The sequence below is a fragment of the Rhincodon typus genome, chromosome 16 (assembly GCF_021869965.1).
Source record: "Rhincodon typus isolate 14 chromosome 16, sRhiTyp1.1, whole genome shotgun sequence".
In the NCBI taxonomy this organism is placed as follows: domain Eukaryota; kingdom Metazoa; phylum Chordata; class Chondrichthyes; order Orectolobiformes; family Rhincodontidae; genus Rhincodon; species Rhincodon typus.
This window is the reverse complement of record NC_063347.1, coordinates 1,423,935-1,444,803: the sequence shown is the minus strand read 5'-3', so window position 1 is coordinate 1,444,803 and position 20,869 is coordinate 1,423,935. Positions and strand designations below refer to the sequence as shown.

Sequence of the window (20,869 nt, the reverse complement as noted above, 5' to 3'; positions counted from 1 at the left end):
ACATGGCACCAGGTTATAGTCCAACAGGTTTATTTGAAAACACAAGCTTTCGGAACGTAGCCCCTTCGTCACACGAAGTGAGAAAGAAGCACACAGAACACAAAATTTAGAAGTAAAAGATCAAAGGGTCACATCATTGATGAGCACATATTAAACAAACCTAAGATGCTGTTAAATCTTTAATCACTTAGAAGGTTTTAATTGATTAATATGTATTTGTAAATCCCCAAATTCCTTTCAAGTCATGGTTCTGAGAGAACTAACGGTTTTATCAAAGTAAAGAAGAGGTGACATTTTAGATCAGACAGTGAATGTTAGGTGTGAGGCCTTGTTTAGAATCTGTTTGTGCTTTGGTTTGGAGTCAGAATGGTTTCATTTCTAAAATAGGAATTTTAAAAATGCCACATTGACTGTCTATAAATTGTGTACTTTTTGAACAAAATAGAATGTATCTGCAAATACAAATTCACCGCATAGATTGTGTGTGCATGTGTGAGTGAGTGAATGTGTGTGTGTGTGTGTGTGTGTGTGTGTGTGTGTGTGTATGTGTATGAGTGTGTAGTGTGACGGGGTCACCTGTAGTGCGACATGAACCCAAAGTCCCGATTGAGGCCGTCCTCATGGGGACCGAACTTGGCTATCAGCCTCTGCTCGGACACTCCGCTTTATTGTGTATCCCGAAGCCTGCCTTCGAGGACGTTTACACGAAGATCCATGACTGAGTGTCCTTGACCACTGAAGTGTTCCCCCACTGGGAGGGAACATCCCTGTTTGGCGATTGTTGCGCAGTGTCCATTCATCCGTTGTCATAGCGTCTACACAGTTTCACCAATATACCATGCCTCGGGGCATCCTTGCCTGCAACATATGAGATAGACAATGTTGGCCAAGTCACATGAGTATCTGCTGGGCACGTGGTAGGTGGTGTTCCCACATGTGATGGTAGTGTCCTTGTTGAAAATCTGACATGTCTTGCAGAGTTTACCATGATAGGGATGTATTAGTGTTGCGGTTGATCTCCTGAAGGCTGGGTAGTTTGCTGCAAACAATGGTCTGTGTAAGGTTTGGCAGTTGTTTGAAGGTGAGAAGTGGGATGTATGGGGAGGATCTTGGTGAAATACTCATCATCATCGATAAAGTGTTTGAGGCTGTGAAGAACATGGCGTAGTTTGTCTGCTCCCAGGAAGTACTGGATGATGAAGCGTACCCTATCGATTGTATCACGTGTTTGTTTTCTGAGGAGGTCATTATGGTTTTTTGCTGTGGCACTTCAGAACTGGCCATCAATTAGCTGAGCATCATATTCTGTTCCTGTGACGGTGTCCTTCAATACCTATGAATGTTAGTCGCATTCGTCCCCATCCAAACAGATCCAGTGTATGCATAGGGCTTGTCCGTGGGGGATGGTTGTTTTAACATGTTTAGGGTGGAAACTAGAGAAGTGCAGCATCGTGAGGTTATCCGTGGGCTTACGGTAGAGAGATAAAATCTTTAGTTCTCTCAGGGCAGTGACTTGAAAGAAATTTGGGGATTTACATATACATATTAAGCAATTAAAACCTTCTAACCAATTAAAGATTCAACAGCATCCTAGGATTTGTTTAATACATCCTCATCAGTTGTGTGACCCTTTGATCTTTTATTTATGAATTCTGTGTTGTGTACTTCTTTCTCATTTTACCTGATGAAGGGGCTACGCTCTGAAAGCTTGTGTTTTCAAATAAACCTATTGGACTATAACCTGGTGTTGTGTGATTCCTGACCTTGTCCACCCCAGTCCAACACCGGCACCTCAACATGATGATCCCCATCACCAAGTCACTCTTTATTTACACATAAACAGTCCTTAACTCTAGTACTGCCTCTTCAGAGGCAGCTATCAGAGTGGCAGTATCTCTGACACTCTCCTTTTTATCTATCAGCCAGGGATCCTTGTTTGGACCAGATTAACAGCCCCAATCAGGGAACTCATTTTCTGAGGTCCAGATGGCTGACTTCATTACAATCACTACAGAGCCCACATGTCAACTGTAGTTTGTCATTAGGTTATTTATTTTCAGTCTAGGCACATGGGCTGAATAGCCTCCTGTTTTGTACTATTCTATTATTTTCATATTCGTGGGTTGCTTTTTGTTAATATTTGCAGATTGCTCACTGGTTTGGTTTGTATTTGCAGGTTGCTCTGGCTAAGGTAAAGGCAAATGAAGCAAAGCAGAAAGCTCAGGTGACTTTGGACAAAGCAAATGATGCCAAGGACCGAATTAATCGCTCAAACAAAGAACTGCGTGACCTCATAAAGCAGATCCGAGACTTCCTTACACGTAAGAGTCGAGCAATAAATGGTCATGGCCATGGTTATGATCTACCATTCATAAAATGTGAAGTTGCTTTATAGCCATAGTGAGCTGTACTGCAATGCAGACTCTCAGCACAGGACAAGTTAAACTTTAGAATGGCCACTGATCAAAGGCTGCTTCATTTACACTCCTATAGGGGAGGTAGAGAATCTGCCATCCCTAACTAGTCTGATTCCAATCCAAATTGTTCCAACTACATGGTTCAATATTCTCAGGATGATTAGAAATAGTCAATGATAGCTCGATAGTTTTGCCAATATTAGAGATATATAGGGTCATACAGCATAATAGCAGGCTGTTCAACCCACTGTGTCTATACTGACCCAACAAACACCATACTACACTAATCCCATTTACCTGCACCTGGTCCATAGCCGACTATACCCTGGCATTTTAAGTGCCCATCCAGATGCTTCTTAAATGTTGAGAATAGCAGCACGTTCTATATTTCTACCATCCTCTGGGTGAAAAAAGAATTTCTCAGAAATCTTCTAAACTACTTAGTTCTCACCTTAAACCTATGCACTCTGGTCTTGGACATGTCTGCCATGGGGGGAGAAATTTTCTAATCTACTCTGTCTATGCCTTTCATAATGTTGTACATGTTAATCAGATCTCCCCTCAGTCTCCTCTGCTCTGGGGAAAATAAACCCAGCCTATCCAGTCATTATCTCAATAAGAACATAAGAACTAGGAGCAGGAGTAGGCCATCCAGCCCCTCGAGCCTGCCCCGCCATTTAATAAGATCATGGCTGATCTTTTTGAGACTCAGCTCCACTTACCCGCCCACTCACCATAACCCTTAATTCCTTTACTGTTCAAAAATTTATCTAGCCTTGCCTTAAAAACATTCAGCGAGGTAGCTTCAACCACTTCACTGGGCAGGGAATTCCACAGATTCACAACCCTTTGGGTGAAGAAGTTCCTCCTGACCTCAGTCCTACATCTGCTTCCCTTTATTTTGAGGCAATGCCCTCTAGTCCTAGTTTCACCTGCTGGCGGAAACAACCTCCCTGCCTCCACCTTATCTATTCCCTTCATAATCTTATATGTTTCTATAAGATCTCCCCTCATTCTTCTGAATTCCAATGAGTATAATCCCAGTCTACTCAGTCTGTCCTCATAATCCAACCCTCTCAACTCTGGAATCAACCGAGTGAATCTCCTCTGCACCCCCTCCGGTGCTAGTATATCTCCTCTCAAGTAAGGAGACCAAAACTGCACACAGTACTCCAGGTGTGGCCTCACCAGGTTCCTATACAGCTGCAGCATAGCCTCCCTGTTTTTAAACTCCATCCCTCGAGCAATGGCAGACAAAATTCCATTTGCCTTTTTAATTACCTGCTGCACCTGCAATCCTACTTTTAGCGATTCATGCACAAGGACACCCAAGTCCCTCTGCACAGCAGCGTGCTGCAATTTTTTACCATTTAAAACATAGTCCATTTTCTTGTTATTCCTACCAAAATGGATGACCTCACACTGATCAACATTGTACTCCATCTGCCAGACCTTTGCCCGCTCACTTAGACTATCTGTATCCCTCTGCAGACTTTCAGTGTCTTCTGCACACTTTGCTCTCCCACTCACCTTAGTGTCATCTGCAAATTTTGACACACCACACTTAGTCCCCAACTCCAAATCATCTATGTAAATTGTAAACAATTGCGGTCCCAACCCTGATCCCTGAGGCACACCACTAGCCACTGACCGCCAACCAGAAAAACACCCATTTACCCCTACTTTTTGCTTTCTACTGGTCAACCAATGCTCTATCCATGCCATATGAGAATGTTGACAAACAAAAAATGAATTTGGGATAGTCGTCAGTAATGCACTGCAATGAAAGACCATAAAGTAATTGAGACCGATATTCTGTGTTCTTTTTAACCCATCTCCATACAGAGGAGGGTGCAGACCCCGACAGCATTGAGATGGTGGCCAGTCGGGTTCTGGAGCTCTCAATTCCTGCTTCCCCTCAGCAAATCCGTCACCTTGCAGAGGAGATCAAAGACAAGGTCAGTAGTTTGTCTAACGTGGACACCATCTTGGATCAGACTGCCGATGATGTGAGGAAAGCAGAACAGCTCCTTCAGGATGCAAGAAGGGCAAGGTACATTCATGGCACTGACTGCTTCTGCTACATGCAACTTGGGAAAAACAGCTGTAATTTTACTGGAAATGGCTTTCAATTCCAGTTGTAGTATATGAGCTCCTGGCCCAGAGTGAGATAGTGCAAAATTCTTCCGATCCTTTTCTTTTCCTACCACACTGCCTTCCACATGCACACACATGACCGTTTGAGTATATCAATGTGTACACGCACCTCCAGGCCTCCACACTCAGACGCACCCACATTCATTAGCACACAGATATTCATGTATCCATGCACATAAATCCTCCTGTGGTGAGAATGACTGTCTTGAGGTTGACGGCAATGTTTAACTGAGCATAGTATAAAAAAGCCTCAGTAGGATCAAAGTCAATGGGAATCAGTGGGGTGGGCAGAATCTTACTACTGGTCAGTGTCACACCTAGCACAGAGATGGTCATAGTTGTTGGAAGTCTATCATCTCAGCTCCAGGACATCTCTGCAGGAGTTCCTCAGGGTAGTGTCCTCGGCCCAACCATCTTCAGCTGCTTCATCAATGACCTTCCCTCCATCATAAGGTCAGAAGTGGGGATGTTCATGGATGATTGCACAATGTTTAGCATCTTTCGTGACTTCTCAGATACTTTTTATTAATCATTTATGGGATGAGGGTATCACTGGCTTGGGCAACATTTAATGCCCATCCCTAATGCTCAGAGGGCTGTTAAGAGTCAACCACATTGCTGTGGGTCTGGAGTCACACATAGGTCAGGACGGCAGATTTTCTTTCCTAAAGAACATTAGTGAACTAGATGGATTTTTACAGTAAAGTCTGGTTACATGGTCGACATTGGGTTTTTTTTTATTGAATTCAAATTACACCATCTGCCATGGTGAGATTTGAACCCATGTCCCTGGACATTAATCAAATGTTCTGGATTACTGGTCCAGAGACGTTACCACAATGCCACTGCTTCCCTAGGACTGAAGTAGCACTAATACTGAATCAGTCCATCTCCATATGCAGCAAGATCTGGACAATATCCAGGCTTGGGTTCATAACTGGCAAATTACATTCATACTGTGTAAGACTGGGGCAATGACCACTGCCAAGTGGAAAGAGCTTAACTATTCTAATAGCATTCAATGGCATTACCATTGCCAAATTTCCCACCCTCAACCTCGTGGGGGCCACCAGATATCAAACGAGACATAAATGCAGTGGCTACAAGAACAAGTTAAAGACTAATTATGCAGCAGTGATTAACTCACTACCTGACTCCCCAGGGCCACCCACCATAGCCCCATCCCCCCATTCTGCAATTCACTAGTAAGAAGTTTGGTAAAATATTCTCCACTTGGCTGGATGAATGTGACTCCAACAACACTCAAGAAGCTCCATCTAGGTCAAAAATGCCCATGTGCCATCTACCAACTTAAACATTTGGTCTCGCCACCACTGATGCACACTTGGTAGCAGTATGTACCAGTTACAAGCTACACTGTAGCCACTCACTAGGCTACCTTTAACATTTAACCACTGGTCTAATGCAATGGATTAAATCAAACCTCGCTATTCCAAAAATTAAAGATTTTTTTAAAAAGTACACAAAATCCCCTAATTTACCTATTTGTCAGATCCAGGTTAACAGAAAGCACAGAACAGGTTTCTGTATTTAACAAGCATTACTGTTTATTACAAGTAATTAGAATCAGCTGCTGGTAAACAGTTAAAAGCCGTTAGCGCATTATTCTTCTAACTAAAACTCTAATCCCCTTGTAAATTCCCCACTTCATGCACAGGCAGACGTGGATAGAGAGAAAAACGGATGGACGGAGTGTAACATTGGGAACACAGTTCAGTAGTCCTTGTTCACAGATCTGTTGAGTTGGTCCTTGCTGATGATAAGGTTTCTTCTCACCTTTTTCAAATGCTTCCTTCAGTTTGCAAAACACATAGCATGGCTGGTTCACTTATAACTGTCTCTGACTTATCAATTAAAAGTCACAGATTACAGCAACTGCTGAAGAAAAGATAAACTGGTTTTCTTCAGGTTTAATGAGATTTACTATAGGGAACAACAACAGTTCCTGAGTTGGTGGAGATCTGATCATTTCTTGTTGTATCTTGTTCCTCGTCTCAAGCTGTTCAGTTCCCTGACAACCAATCATATAGTTATTGACTGGCAAAAAGCCTTTGTCATTGATAACTGGGGAGGCGATGGCCTAGTGGTGTTATCACTGGACTGTTAATCCAGAGACCCAGATAATGTTCTGGGGACCTGGTTTCGAATCCTGGCATAGCAGATGGTAGAATTTGAATTCAATAAAATATCTGGAATTAAGAATCTAATGATGACCATGAAGCCATTGCCGATTGACGGAAAAACCCATCTGGTTCACTAATGTCCTTTAGGGAAGGAAACTGCCATCCTTACCTGGTCTACATGTGATTCCAGACCCACAGTAATGTGGTTGACTCTGAACTGTCCTATGGGCAATAAATGCTGCCTGACCAGCAATGCCCTCATCCCTGAATGAATAAAGAAACTGGTCACTGGTCCATAGAGTTCTTGTAGCCAACCAGAGCTCCGTTTGTATAATCAACCCGGGCTCCAGTTCATCTGCAAACACTACCTTAACCCACAGCTACACACAGTGTTGAGATCAAATTACTTCATTCCAAATCATGCAGAAACCTTGGCTTTTGAAATTGCTCTCTCCCATTTCAGTCCACAATTTTAAACAACAAAAAAAAAATACAAGGTATTTACATCTTCCAAACCTGTGTCCTCTGCCACCTCGAAGGAAAGAGCAACAAGCACTTGGGAACACAATCACTTACAAATTCCCACCCAAGTCTCTCACATTCCTGAATTAGAAATATATTGGCATTCTTCCACCTTCATTTATTAAAGTCCTGCAACACTCTCCCTCATAGCACCGTGGGTGTACCTTTGCCATACAGAGAGCATTGGTTGAAGAAGGTAACTCACCGCCATCTTCTCAAGGGCCATTAGTAACAGGGAATTAATTCAGCAATGTCCACATTTGATTAATGAAAAAATTACTGTCTCAATCTCGCAAACACACATGTGTTTTTTCACATACATAATCCTAAAAATTCTCAACGTTCAATCCATACAATTATACACACAATCACACTCACTCAGACACACATACTCTGTCACACCTTAACATGTGCTCTCTGTATTTTGAAGCAATTGCAGAATTCACAGAATGCTGGCGCTTGTATCTGATTTAATAAACACTGGACACTGGCTTTGTTCATTTGCAAGGGACCTTAAGTGTACTTTTAATTTTCTTTAACTGTGAAGGAGCCGTGCAGAAAATGTTAAAAACACAGCCGAGGCAGTGAAGCAAGCCCTAGAGGAGGCTAGCCAAGCTCAGCATGCTGCACAAAGTGCAATCAGCCGTGCAAAGGGAGACATAGAAGAGACCGATCAGACCCTAAATGGGGTAAGGAAAGAATGTTCAATCCTGGGATCTTTTCCAACTAATTTTCTCCCTTTTTAACTCCTTTGAACTTAAATACAAAACACAGATACAGGAAGAGGCCATTTGTCCCATCAAGCCTGTTCTGAAAGAATGGGAAGAGGCTGTTCAGCTCCTCAGGACTGCTTTGTCATTTAGATATGTTTGCTTCATATCCCTTGATAGTTTTGCCCAATAAAAAAAAAAAATCGATTAATCTTTATCTTGAAGTCTTCATTGGCGGCCAGAACCCACGGCCTTTAGAGAAGACTGTTTTAAAATGTCATCAGCCCATTGTGCGCTTCCTGGTTTCACTCTAAACGGTTACTAAGACTCTGAGCCAGATTTTACCAACCGCACTTCCCCTAAGGCGACAGGAATCATTTTTCTGAAGAAGGGTCTAGGCCCGAAACGTCAGTTTTCCTGCTCCTCTGATGCTGCTTGGCCTGCTGTGTTTATCCAGCTCTACATCTTGTTATCTCAGGAATCTTAAACTCCAATACCTGGCCTCTCTGCTGTTTCCTCACCTTCCCCCAACCTGTAAGAAATTGCTAGAATGCTACAGGAGCAGTTATGGGTTATGGGAGCCTATTGAAGCCTTTAAATCACCTAATGGTACCTAGGGGCTTTATTCTGTCTCTGTCCCCACTACTTCACCAATGGCAGACGAAGGCCCATTCCTGTTGCTGAAGGGCAGAAATCCCTTCTCCAACCTACTGAAACTTGGCCCCCTCCACTTGACATTTCAGGGGTAACACAGAAACAGACCCTCAGTTAAAATCGTCCATGCTGACCAGATATCCTAAATAACTCTGGTCCCATTTGCCATCATTTGGCCCATATCCCTCTAAACACTTCCTATTCATATACTCAACCAGATGGCTTTTAACATTGTAATTGTACCAGCCTCCACCACTTCCTCTGGCAGTTCATTCCATACATGCACCATCCTCTGCATGAAAAAGTTGCTCCTTAGGTCCCTTTTAAATCTTTCCCCTCTCACCTTAAACCTATGCCCTCTAGTTTTGGACTCCCCCACCCCAGGGAAAAACCTTGTCTAATTACCCCATCTATGCTCCTCATGATTTTATAAACCTCTATAAGATCACCCCTCAGCCTCCAACACTCCAGGGAAAAATGTCCCCAGTGTATTCGGCCTCTCCCTATAGCTCAAACCCTCCAACCCTGCCAACATCTTTGTAAATCTTTACTGAGTGAAACTTTCAAGTTTCACAACATCCTTCCTATAGCAGGGAGACCAGAATTGGACGCAATATTCCAATAATGGCCCAACTAATGTCCTGTATAGATGCAACATGATGTCCCATCTCCTATACTCAATGCACTGACCAATGAAGGCTAACATGCCAAACACCTCCTTCACTATCCTGTCTACCCATGACTCCACTTTCAAGGAACTATGAACCCGTACTCCAAGGTCTCTTCGTTCAGCAACCCTCCCCAGGACCTTCCCATTAAGTGTATAAGTCCTGCCCTGATTTGCCTTTCCAAAATGCAGCAATTCACATTTATCTAAATTAAACTCCATCTGCCACTCCATGGGCCCATCTGATCAAGATCCCGTTGTACTCTGAGGTAACCTTCATTACTTCCAAATTTACTAACTATACCTTCCATGTTCACGTCCAAATCATTTCCAATCTCTGCCTCATGTTGCCCCTTAGTTCAAAGCATTTATTTAAAAGTACTTGAGAATTAAAACATTTTACCACTGTTGGTATGACCGCCCTCAGGTTTTGTATCTAATTGTGTCTGCTCCATGAAATGATTAATTCATGTTTGCCAGGTTGACAGGTTTGCAGTCAATTTAGCCAAGCGGTAATGTTCACTGCTATCCTTTCCTGTTTCAACTGATAAGCTACAGAACATTATGACCCATGTGGCCCTAGTTCTAGTGATAGAAAGTACTCTGCCTCTCTCATTTTTAGATACGGAGTGAAACTGTGAGTGCGGAGAGAGAGTTGATGAAGGCCATGGACAGACTAGCACAGCTTGACAACAGAATCGATGCATTAAAAATGAAACGAGCCAACAACAGCCTGGTGGCATTGCGGGCAGAAGAAACTGCTTCAGTGGCACGAGATAAAGCCAACGAAGCCAAACAGGTACAGCTGAAGAGTGAAATTCTTAAACGTTTATGATGTGGATGGATGGTAAAGACAACCACAGTTGCAGAAAGTGGGATTACGTGGATAGCTCTTTCTAAAAGCCTGCACAGGAACTGCCTCCTTATGTCCTATATGTGCTTCTATAACCTGTTCAGAAGAGCAGATTAAAATTGCAGACTGTGAGAGGAGAGTGGGACATCAGGGGGCCATAAGACACAGGATCAGAATTAAGCCATTTGAACCATTGTATCTACTCTGCCATTTGATCCTGACTGATACATTTCTCAACACCACTCTTCTGTCTTCTCCCCATAACTCTTGATCACCTTACCAATCAAGAACACATCTATCTCTGTCTTAAATACTCTCAATGACTTGGCCTCCACAGCCCTCTGCAGCAATGAGTTCCACAGATTAACCACCCTCTTGCTGAAGAAATTCCTCCTCATCTCAGATCTAAAAGATCATGCCTTCACTCTGAGGCTGTACCCTCAGGTTCTAGTTTCTCCTGCTAGTGGAAACATCTTCTCCATGTCCACTCTATCCAGGCCTCTCAGTATTCTGTAAGTTTCAATCAAATCCCCTGTCATCCTTCCGAACTCCATTGAGTACATACCCAGAGTCCTCAACCACACCTCATATGACAAGCCAATCATTTCCAGGATCATTCTTGTGAACCTCCTCTTGACCATAACCATAGCACATCCTTCCTTTAGATATGCGACCCAAAACTGCTCACAATATTCCAAATGCTGTCTGACGAGAGCCTTATACAGCCTCAGCACTGCATCTCTACTCTTGTATTCTAGCCCTTTGAAAATAATGTTGCATTGCACTTCCTAACTGCCAACTGAACCTGCAGGTCAACTTTTAGAGAATCCTGAACTGGGACTCTCAAGTCCCTTTGTGCTTCAGATTTCCAAAACCTTTTCACATTTAGAAAATAGTCTGTACCTCTATTCTTCCTACAAAAGTGCAAAACCTCACACTTTCCCACACTGTATTCTATCTGCCACTTCTTTGCCCACTTGCCTAACACATCCAAGTCTGTCTGCAGCCTCCCTCAACACTATCTGTCTGTCCACCTGCAGACTTAGCTACAATGTCCTCATTTCCTTCTTCTGGATCATTAGTGTATAAAATGAATAGTTGTGGTCCCAATACTGATCCCTATGGAACTCCACTAGTCACTGCTGCCATCCTGAAAAAGACCTCTTTATCCCTACTCCATGCCTTCTGCCAGTCTGCCAATCTTCTATCCATGCCAATACCTTGCCCCTAACACCACAGGCTCTTATATTATTTAGCAGCCTCCTGCATGGCACCTGGTCAAAGGCCTTCTGGAAGGCTGTGCTGACTCATCTTATTTTACCATGCACTTTGCAATCTGATCCTTAATAATCTTACTACTTAATAATCTTACTCTAAAATCTTACCAATGACCAAGGTCAGGCCAACTGGCCTACGTTTCCTGTCTTCTGCCTCTCTCTCCTCTTAAACAGGGTCATTACATTAGCCATTTTCCAGTAATTGGGGACCCTTCCTGACTCCAGTGATTCCTGAAAGATCACCCCAATGCTTCTACAATCTCCTCAGCTATCTCCTTCAAAACTCTAGGGTGTAGTCCAGCTGGTCCAGATGACTTATCCTCCTTCAGACATTTCAGCTTCCCCATGACCTTCTCTTTACTGATGGTCACTACACTCACCTCTGTCCCTTGACTCTCTTGAAGTTCTGGTGTGCAGCTGGTGTCTTCCACTATGAAAACTGATACAAGGTACTGATTCAGTTCTTCCGCAATTTCTTTGTTCCTCATTACTACTTTTCCAACCGCATTTTCCAGCAGTCCAATGTTCACTTTTGCCTCTCTCTTACCTCTTCGATTTCTAAAAAACAAGCTGTTGCAATCTTCTTTTGTATTATGAGCTAGCTTACTCTCAGATTTCATCTTCTCTCCCTTTATTGACTTTTTACTTATCCCATGCTGGTTTTTAAAGGCTTTCCAGGCCTCTTCGCACTAATCTTCATCACTTGTGTGCTTTTTCTTTTGCTTTTATGGTGTCCCTGACTTCCCTTGTCAGCCATCGTTGCCTCATCTTCCCCTTAGTATATTTCTTCTTCAGGATGAATTCCTGCTGTGCCTCCCAAATTACCCCAGAAACTCCTACCATTGCTGCTCCACTTTCTTCCCTGACAATTTTTAAATTGCACATAATTACTGATCCAATTTGCATTTCATATTGAAGATAACCTGAGACTGAACAGTGCACCAATCAATTTTGCCTACAAACCTTACCAATGTACCTTCCAGGATATTAGAACTTTGCTGGGATTATGAGGAGTGATCATCTCAGGAATGAAAGATGGACTTGAGCTGAAACTGATTTGTACTTTGTGTTTATTGTGGTGTTGAAGCTTTTGATGGATGTAGACTGTACTGGAAAATGGTTAATTTAATACCCCCATTTAAGAGGAGAGAGAAGCAGAAGACAGGAAGCTGAAGGCCAGTTAGCCTGACCCTGGTCATTGGTAAGATTTTAGAGTCCATTATTAAGGATGAGATTTCAGAGTACATGGTAAAATAAGATGAGTCAGTATGGCTTTGTCAAGAGGAGGCCATGCCTGACAAGTTTATTAGAACTCTTTGAGGCAGTAACGAGCAAGTTAGACAATGGTGAGCCAGTGGATGTGATCTATTTGGATTTCCAGATAATGTGAAATTGAATCATCCCTCCTGTGACTTCAATATAAATTAAATTGAAATGAAGACAGATGTAAAATGGGCTATGACTTCACTGTCACCTGTTTCACACAGACACACAAAGAAAATATTCAATTTTGATACTCCATAGTTGTAGGCCACTTGTATGATTCAGCAGGTCTTTTCCTGCCCATCAAGTTCACATCTTTATACATTGGTACATTTTTTTGTTTCCAGATGTTGGAAGGACAGCTCTCTGATAAATATAAAATTGTGCGCGGTCTTATAGATCGAAAGAGTGGCACAGTTTTTGATGCTAAACACAAAGCAGAGAGCCTTCGAGATGAAGCCAAGCAGCTCCTGAGAGATGCACAAGACAAGCTGGAGAGATTGAACGGTGAGATACTACATGGAGAATTTTCAAAGCAGACTTGCCAAGATACATGTGTGACATTTCTCTCAAAGTTAACTTCAGAAGAAAATATTCCATTGTCAAGTATGATGTGGTGGGTTTCTGTCATAAAAATTACACATTTTTGACCAGACTTGGTCAGAGAATCAGAAAAAGAGGAAGAAAGGTTTGTTTTTGTGTAGCACCTTTCTTAACCCCAAGGTGCAGTACTGCTGAAATGTCAGACATTCAGCAAACAAATTGCCATAAGATGTAGAAGCAGATGTAGGCCATTTGGCCCATTCGGTCTGTTCTGATAGTTCTCAACTCCATTTTATTGCTTTAGCCCTCTCGCCCTTGATTCCCTTCCTGATTAAAAATCAGTCTATCTCAGTCTTGAATATATTTAATGACCCAACCTCAACAGCCTTCCATGGTAAAGAATCCCACAGATACACTTCCCTCTGAGAGAAGAAATTCCTCTTCAACTAGGTCTTAAATTGGTGACCCCTTGTTCTGAGATGATGCCCTCTGGCCCTAGATTCTCCCACAAAGGGAAACAAACCTTACTACATCAATCCTGACAAATCCCCTTAATACCTTCTAAATTCCATTGAGTACAGTCTCAACCACCAACCTTTTCCTTCCATACCCAGGATCAACCACTTTGAACCTTTTCTGCTGTGCCAATATACCTTTCTTTCAATAACTTACCAAAACTGGTCACAGTATTCAGGGTGTAGTCTAACTAGTGTGTTGTTTAATTTTAGCAAGATGTCTCTACTTTTATATTCCATTCCTTTTGAAATAAAGGCCAACATTCCATTTGCCTTCCCTACCACCTGCTGAATTTGTATGCTAGCTTTTTGTCATTCATGCACTAGGGGTCCCAAATCCTTCAGTGCTGCAGCTTTTTGCAGTCTTTCTCCATTTAAATAATATTCAGCTCCTCTGTTGTTCCTGCCAAAGTGAATAACCTCACATTTCCCCACATCATAGTCCAATTATCTAGGTTTTTCCTTCTCACTCAACCTGTCTGTATCCCTCTGGCGACATTGTATAATGCTCATCATTTGCCTTCCACCCATTTTTGTGTCATCCCTTATCCAAGTTATTCATATATAGTAAATAATTGTGACCCCAGAACTGATTCCTGTGACACTGCACTAGTTACACGTTGCCATCCTGAAAATGCCTCCATTATCCCAACTCTGTCTTAAATTACTTGTGCACAGCAAGGTGCTGCAGAAAACAGGTGATCTACTCTAACTATAAAAATACCGATGGTTGTATTTCACACAATAGTGCCTAGACTATATTTCATCTCTCCCTATCAGCACAGTCTTCCATTCCTTTCTTCCTTGTGTAATTTTTGTAGTTTCCTCTTCACAACCAACCATAACAGTATAAGATCTGACAACGCCCAGTCAGGCATTCATGTACAATTATTATTAGGTTCAAACAAAAACAAATACTCCAGAAGCTGGAAATGAATTAAAAACTGAAAAATAGTGCAACCATTCAGCAGGTCAGTGATTTTACCAGCAATTTCTTATTTTACTCATTATAAGATGCAGTTTACAGCTTCATCGTCTGGGCTCACTGATCTGAATTGCCTCTTGGTCTGACAACAATTTGATTTTTAAAATTCTCATTCTTGTTTTAAACCGATCCGTGGCTACACTCCCTCTACTTCTGCAACCTCCTCCAGCTCTAAAAACCTGCATGATCTCTGCACTTCTCCAATTCTGGCCTCTTCAGTATCATTGATTTCAATCACTCCACTTTTGGTGGCCATGCCTTCAGCTGCCTTGGCCCTAAACTCTCCTATGGATTATAGGACAATAAATAAGACTTTAATGAAGTTCTTGTTATTGAAGGTGACCTATAAATGCAAGATGTTTTATTTTCATAACTAATGAATGAATGTTCTCCTACCTGACAGATCTTGAGGATCAATATGAAGCGAATGAACAGGTTCTGGAGGAAAAGGCCCGTCAGCTGGATGGCCTGGAGGATAAGATGAAAGAAATTTTGACAGCTATTAATCAACAGATCCAAATCTACAACACCTGCCAATAAATAAACAATTGCCAAAAAAGAAAATAAACCTACATATAAATAAGCATTTGCATTATTAAGCCTTTAGAACATCCACAGCAATATCACATTGTCCAGCTGTTAGGCGCAATATTATATTTTGGCTTCTCTTGTGGACAATACAACTCCCGCTGTTGCACAACATACTCCCACTTTTCAGTTTCCTGCAAAAACTGTTAGATACTGAAGACAATAAGTAAAAATACAATGAGGAAGTCATGAGGATAATGGCACTCGTTGCATGCTGAAGAATTTGATGTTACTTAAGCCTCTTGAGTTAAATCATGTGTGAACATTCATCTAAAAAGGATTATCAATGGCAGCATTGATTCCAACTTAAAAACTCTCATGAAGTATATAACTCAACAAAATTCAAAGTAAGGAATATGTAGGAGAAATAGCTTGGGTAAAATAACTTCAATGCCATTCCTACTCAAGAAATGAGAAAAAGAAATGACAACTGATAATTATTACACAATTCATTGACACCATTTGTCAATAGGACTCACAATCAGATCTTCACTTAAATTTTAGATGTTCCTTATAATTTACTTTTGAATGAAGAACCTATGCTTATTTTCTCCTCCTTACACTTTACAATGATGGTGAAAGGCTAGAAGTTTCTGGAGATTATGCATAGTGCAATGAGTCAGAATCTTGCCTTGTGTAAAATTAAAGAATGTCCTAGAGTCATAGTTTCATACAATACAGTCTGCACTGACAAAAAAGAAGAGTTTTTTTTGCCAATTCATCACTTGAAAAGAATTCAGGATATTTTCTGGTGGAAACTGCCAAATTAATTTTTACGATTACTACTTTGCAGTGACATTTGCTAATTTGAGGCAGTCGTTTGCAATTAAAAGAGCCCCAATTCCTGTTCTAAATGGAGAATTTCCCTATTTGCCTTCCAAATCCTAAGTGTTTTTACCCTGTATAAAATTATATCCATGCAGCATTCAACCTAGTTTCATTTGGTTGGTTGTTATTATTTTTGTGATGTTAAAAGTGCTTTCTGAAAATATCCATAGCTCTCACAGCAACTGGTTTCATGACATCAGACACCAGAATGGGAATCTTTAAATTTTAACAATTTTACCACAAGCACAGGACCCCCAAGAACCAAAATCCACAAGTACCAAAGTATTTTGATATCCCTGTTCAAATCTGGATTCTACCTTGATAATAAATTGGTTTTTATATGTGAAAGAATAATTGTTAGTCACATTTGAAGTTTGCACCTTTTCACCAATTCATCCTTGGTCTGAGCTGCAATGCCAGGTCTCTCTTTATTTTGACCCCAATTTCTGACAATTACAACTTTTTAAGCATTTAATGTGATATTGCATTTTAACACGTTGTGCGCAGTTAGCTTAACATTTCCACAAGTACATAACTGCTCCTCAAGCCTGCTAATACAATGCAGCCCATTTAAACTGTGCTCAACAGGTGGAAGAGTTGGTAATTTGAATGATCTCAGTGTAAACAACTACAATCCATGTGGGGAGACTTCAGGTACCTTCTCAATGTTGTTGACAGCTGAGACTCAGTAGTATTCTTGCCTCAGTTAAAAAATTATGGGTTCAAATCCTATTTCAGAGCACACCCACAAAGATCAATGCTGGCAGTCCATTGTAGTAGTGAGGCTGTGCTATGCTGTTGGAGATGTTGTCAATTGGATGGGATTTTAAAACCAAGGCCCTGACTTCCCTTTTGGGTGAAAATAAATGATCCCATGTGGCCATTTGTCTTGAACAGTAGAGGAGTTAGCCCCGTGCCCCAACCAATATTTGTCCTACAGTCAGCAGCAGTAACAAACTGATTGTTTGGTCATCAGTACATTGCTGTTTATGGAAGTTCCCTTCATAACAACAGTGAACACATTTTAAAAAAGCATTTAATTGATAATAAAGTGCTTTGGGACGTCCAGTGATTCTGAATGATTATGCCGTATAAATACAATTTGCCTATCAAATCTCCACTATACAAAGATTCTATGACCTATTTAACATAACAGCATATGAATTAGGAACAGAGTAGGCTATTCTGCCACTCCAATCTGCTACACCCTTTGATAAGACCATGGCTGATCTGAGTGTGGCCTCAATTCCACATTCCCACATACTCCTGATATGCCAAGATTCCATGCATTTGACTAGTGTATAGGCAGACTGATGTCCAGTTTCGGAAGGCACTGCACGTGACTTTTGAGGTCCACACACCAAAAACAACTAGAGAGAGTACTGAATACAAGCGCAATCTGTCCAATCTTTCTTCAAGAGATAACCACTTCAACCCAGGAATCAGCTGTCACTTAACTCCTTCTAACCCTTTACATCTTTTTTTAAGTAAGGAGACCAGTAGTCCAAATGTGATATAATCAAAGCTTTGCATGTTCTGTAGGTAAACAATCCTACTTTTACATTCCATTACCTTTTCAATAAACAGTAACATTTCATTTGCCTTCATAATCACTTTTGAAATAACTCCAGAGAGGCCGGTATTCTGTCACCAAGTCCCCCTTTATTTACACGTGGAGAGTCCTTGACACTGATCCAGCTCCCTCAGATCCAGCTCTCAGAGTGAACAGGATGTCTGACACTCCTGTTTCTATCTGTCAGCCAGGGCTCCCTGATTGGACCAGATTAACAGCCCCAATCAGGGAACTCCTACTCTATGAGGTTCACCTGGCTGACTTTGTTACAATCACTACATCCCTCCACCTCTGTGCCCGAGGACACAGGCTGGTTTTGTTTTGTAGCTCCTTCTGGGGTGTTTTAGCACTGGGTCAGGTTCCTCCAACTCTGCCCCTAATATGGGCAGCATGTAACGCACAGTAACATGCCTCTTGTACCCGGAGCGTCTCGGAATAAATTCACTCTCCTCTTCAGGTGGCAGAGGCTCCAAGGCAGTGACATCCGCTGTGTCCATCTCAGATGCCAAGGTATCTTCAACGCTTGACAGAGAGGGAGAACCTACAGGTTCTGGAATAGTCAGAAAGGCTGTTGAGGAGCCGGGCATGTTTTGCTCCCACACGATTTGCAAGTTTACTGCTTTCATATGTCCATGTGCTTGTTCAGGACCATCTCACCTACCCAAACTTTATACGTCACTGGATCTGACCTCACGTCAACCACGCTTCTTACCCATGCAGGTAGGTTCTCATAGTTCCGACACCAAACTTTGTCCCCCGAAACAAACTGTCTCTCTTGTTTAGCAGAGATATGTCTGGTATTGGGAATCCTGTTGCCTATGTCCATAAAGGTATTAGTGGAACTTCCTGACTCCAAATATGACCATCAAAACTTCTTTCTCTATCCGAAGGTATTTACACTCTGCATTAGCCAAAGTTCTGGATGCATACGCTGTTGGGTGTTCTTCTCCATAGGCCACCTATGAGCTAATACTATGATGATGACAAACAGGGAGGCATCGCATGTTAATACGAGATCTTGCTTGGGATCATAGTGAGCCAACAATTTAGAGGATGCTAGCTGCTTTTCACTTCCCTGGAAGCTATGGCTTGGCTACACAACCATTTCTAAGGCTAACCCTTTCTTAAGAGTTGATGCAAAAGTGCCAGGATGGAGGCTGGTTATGTATGAACTTTCTGTAATAATTCACCAACCCAAGGAAAGACCTGAGCTCTGATATAGACATGGGAGCCAGGCCATCTTTGATTGCTCTCACTATCTTCCAACGGGTGTAATTCGGTCTTGTCAACCCTCTAGCCCAAGTAGGTTACTTGGGGGGGTGCCTGGAACACACATTTTTCCCTTCTAAGGCATACATCACCAGGGAGAAATATCCAAGGAATGTGTTCAAGTTCTCTAAGTGCTCCTTATTAGTCCTAGAGTCATCGAATCATACAGCATGGTCCAACTAGACCACACCAACAATGTTCCCAAATTAAACTAGTCCCACATGCCTGCTTTAGACCCATATTCCTCGAAACCATTCCTATTCATGTACTTATCCAAACGCCTTTTAAATGTTGTAACCATAGTTGCATTCACAATTTGCTCTGGCAGTTCATCCTACACATGAACCACTCTCTGTATAAAAACATTCACCCTCAAGTCCTTTTTAAAACTTTCTACTCTCACCTTAAAAATATGCCCCATAGTTTTGAACTCCCCCACACTAGGGGAAAAGGCCCTTGCTATTCACCTTATCTCTGCCCCTCATGATTTTATAAACCTCAGCCTCCTACACTCTAGTGAAAAATGTCCTAGCCTAAAGAGCCTCTACTTATAACTCAATCACTCCAGTCCCGGCAACATCCTGGTAAATCTTTTCTGAACCCTCTCCAATTTAATATCCTTCCTATAGTAGGGTGAGCAGAACTGCACATGGTACTCCAGAAAAGAGGCCTCACCAATGTCCTGTACAACCTCAACATGATGTCCCAACTCTTATACTCAAAGGTCTGAGCAATGAAAACAAGCATGCTAAATACTTTCTTAACCACCCTGTCTACCTGTGATGCAAATTTCAAAGAGTTATGTACCTGAACCTCTAGGTCTCTCTGTTTGACAACACTACCCAGGGCCCTACCATTAATTGTACAAGTCTTGTGTTTATTTGTTTTACCAAAATGCAATACCTTGCATTTATCAAAATTAAACTCTATCTGCCACTCCTCAGCCCATCTGATCTAGGTCCCATTGTACTTTGAGATAACCTTCTTTGCTGTCCACTACACCACCAATTTTGGTGTCATGTGCAGACTTACTAACCATACCTCTGATATTCACATCCAAATCATTTACATAAATGACAAAAAGTGGTGGATCCAGCACCGGTCCTTGCAGCACACCACTAGTCAGAGGCCATCTGAAAGGCAACTCTCCACCATCACCCTCTGTTTCCTACCTTCGAGCCAATTTTGTATATAAGTGGCTAGTTCTCCCCGTATTCCATGTAATCTAACCTTGTTAACTAGTCTACCATGCGGAACCTTGTCAAACACTTTACTGAAGTCCATATAGACAATGTCCACTGCTCTGCCTTCATCAATCTTCTTCGTCACTTCTTCAAAAGACTCAGTGAGACACAATTTCCCATGCATAAAGCCATGTTGACTATCCCTAATCAGTCCTTGCCTTTCCAAATACATGTAAATCCTGTCCCTCAGAATCCCCTCATTCAACTTGCCCGCTAGAAAATGACTCATTTGTGCCTACTCTCTGCTTCCTGTTATCCAGCTAATCTTAAATCCATGCTTACGTTATCCCATCACTGCACTGTATAAGGGGATCAAGCACTAGAGGTCATTGTTTGAAAATCAGGAGTCACCCATCCAAAACAGAGATGACGTGAATTTTGTCTCAAGTCTTTGAAACACTTCCTAAAATGCTGTAGAAGCAGAGTCCTTGAATATTTTTTAAGGCAAAGGTTGATTGTTTCTTGTAGGGTGAAGGGTTAGCAAGGGCAGGTGGGACTGTGGATCTTGGGTTACAATCTGATCAGCCACGATTCATTTAATGGTGAAGGATTGACAGGCTGAATGGTCTACTGCTTCTCCTTATTCAAATCAGCTCATTCAGTAACCTTTGATGTGGCACTTTATCATATGCCTTCCTGAAATCTACGAAAAGTCCATCA

At 41.8% G+C, this 20,869-nt stretch overlaps 1 protein-coding gene across 1 annotated transcript in view; it reads left to right on the top strand.

The window, feature by feature from the left end:
- The window catches only part of lamb2 (laminin, beta 2 (laminin S)), a 141,876-nt gene extending 125,656 nt beyond the window's left edge, over positions 1-16,220 (top strand). Inside the window, exons 21-26 of the mRNA XM_048606656.1 lie at positions 2,177-2,321; positions 4,263-4,470; positions 7,788-7,929; positions 9,894-10,070; positions 13,012-13,171; positions 15,111-16,220. Coding sequence (XP_048462613.1) covers positions 2,177-2,321; positions 4,263-4,470; positions 7,788-7,929; positions 9,894-10,070; positions 13,012-13,171; positions 15,111-15,247 — 969 coding nt within the window. The 3' untranslated portion in view covers positions 15,248-16,220. The remainder of the gene's footprint in view (positions 1-2,176; positions 2,322-4,262; positions 4,471-7,787; positions 7,930-9,893; positions 10,071-13,011; positions 13,172-15,110) is intronic.
- The last annotated feature ends 4,649 nt before the right edge of the window (positions 16,221-20,869 follow it).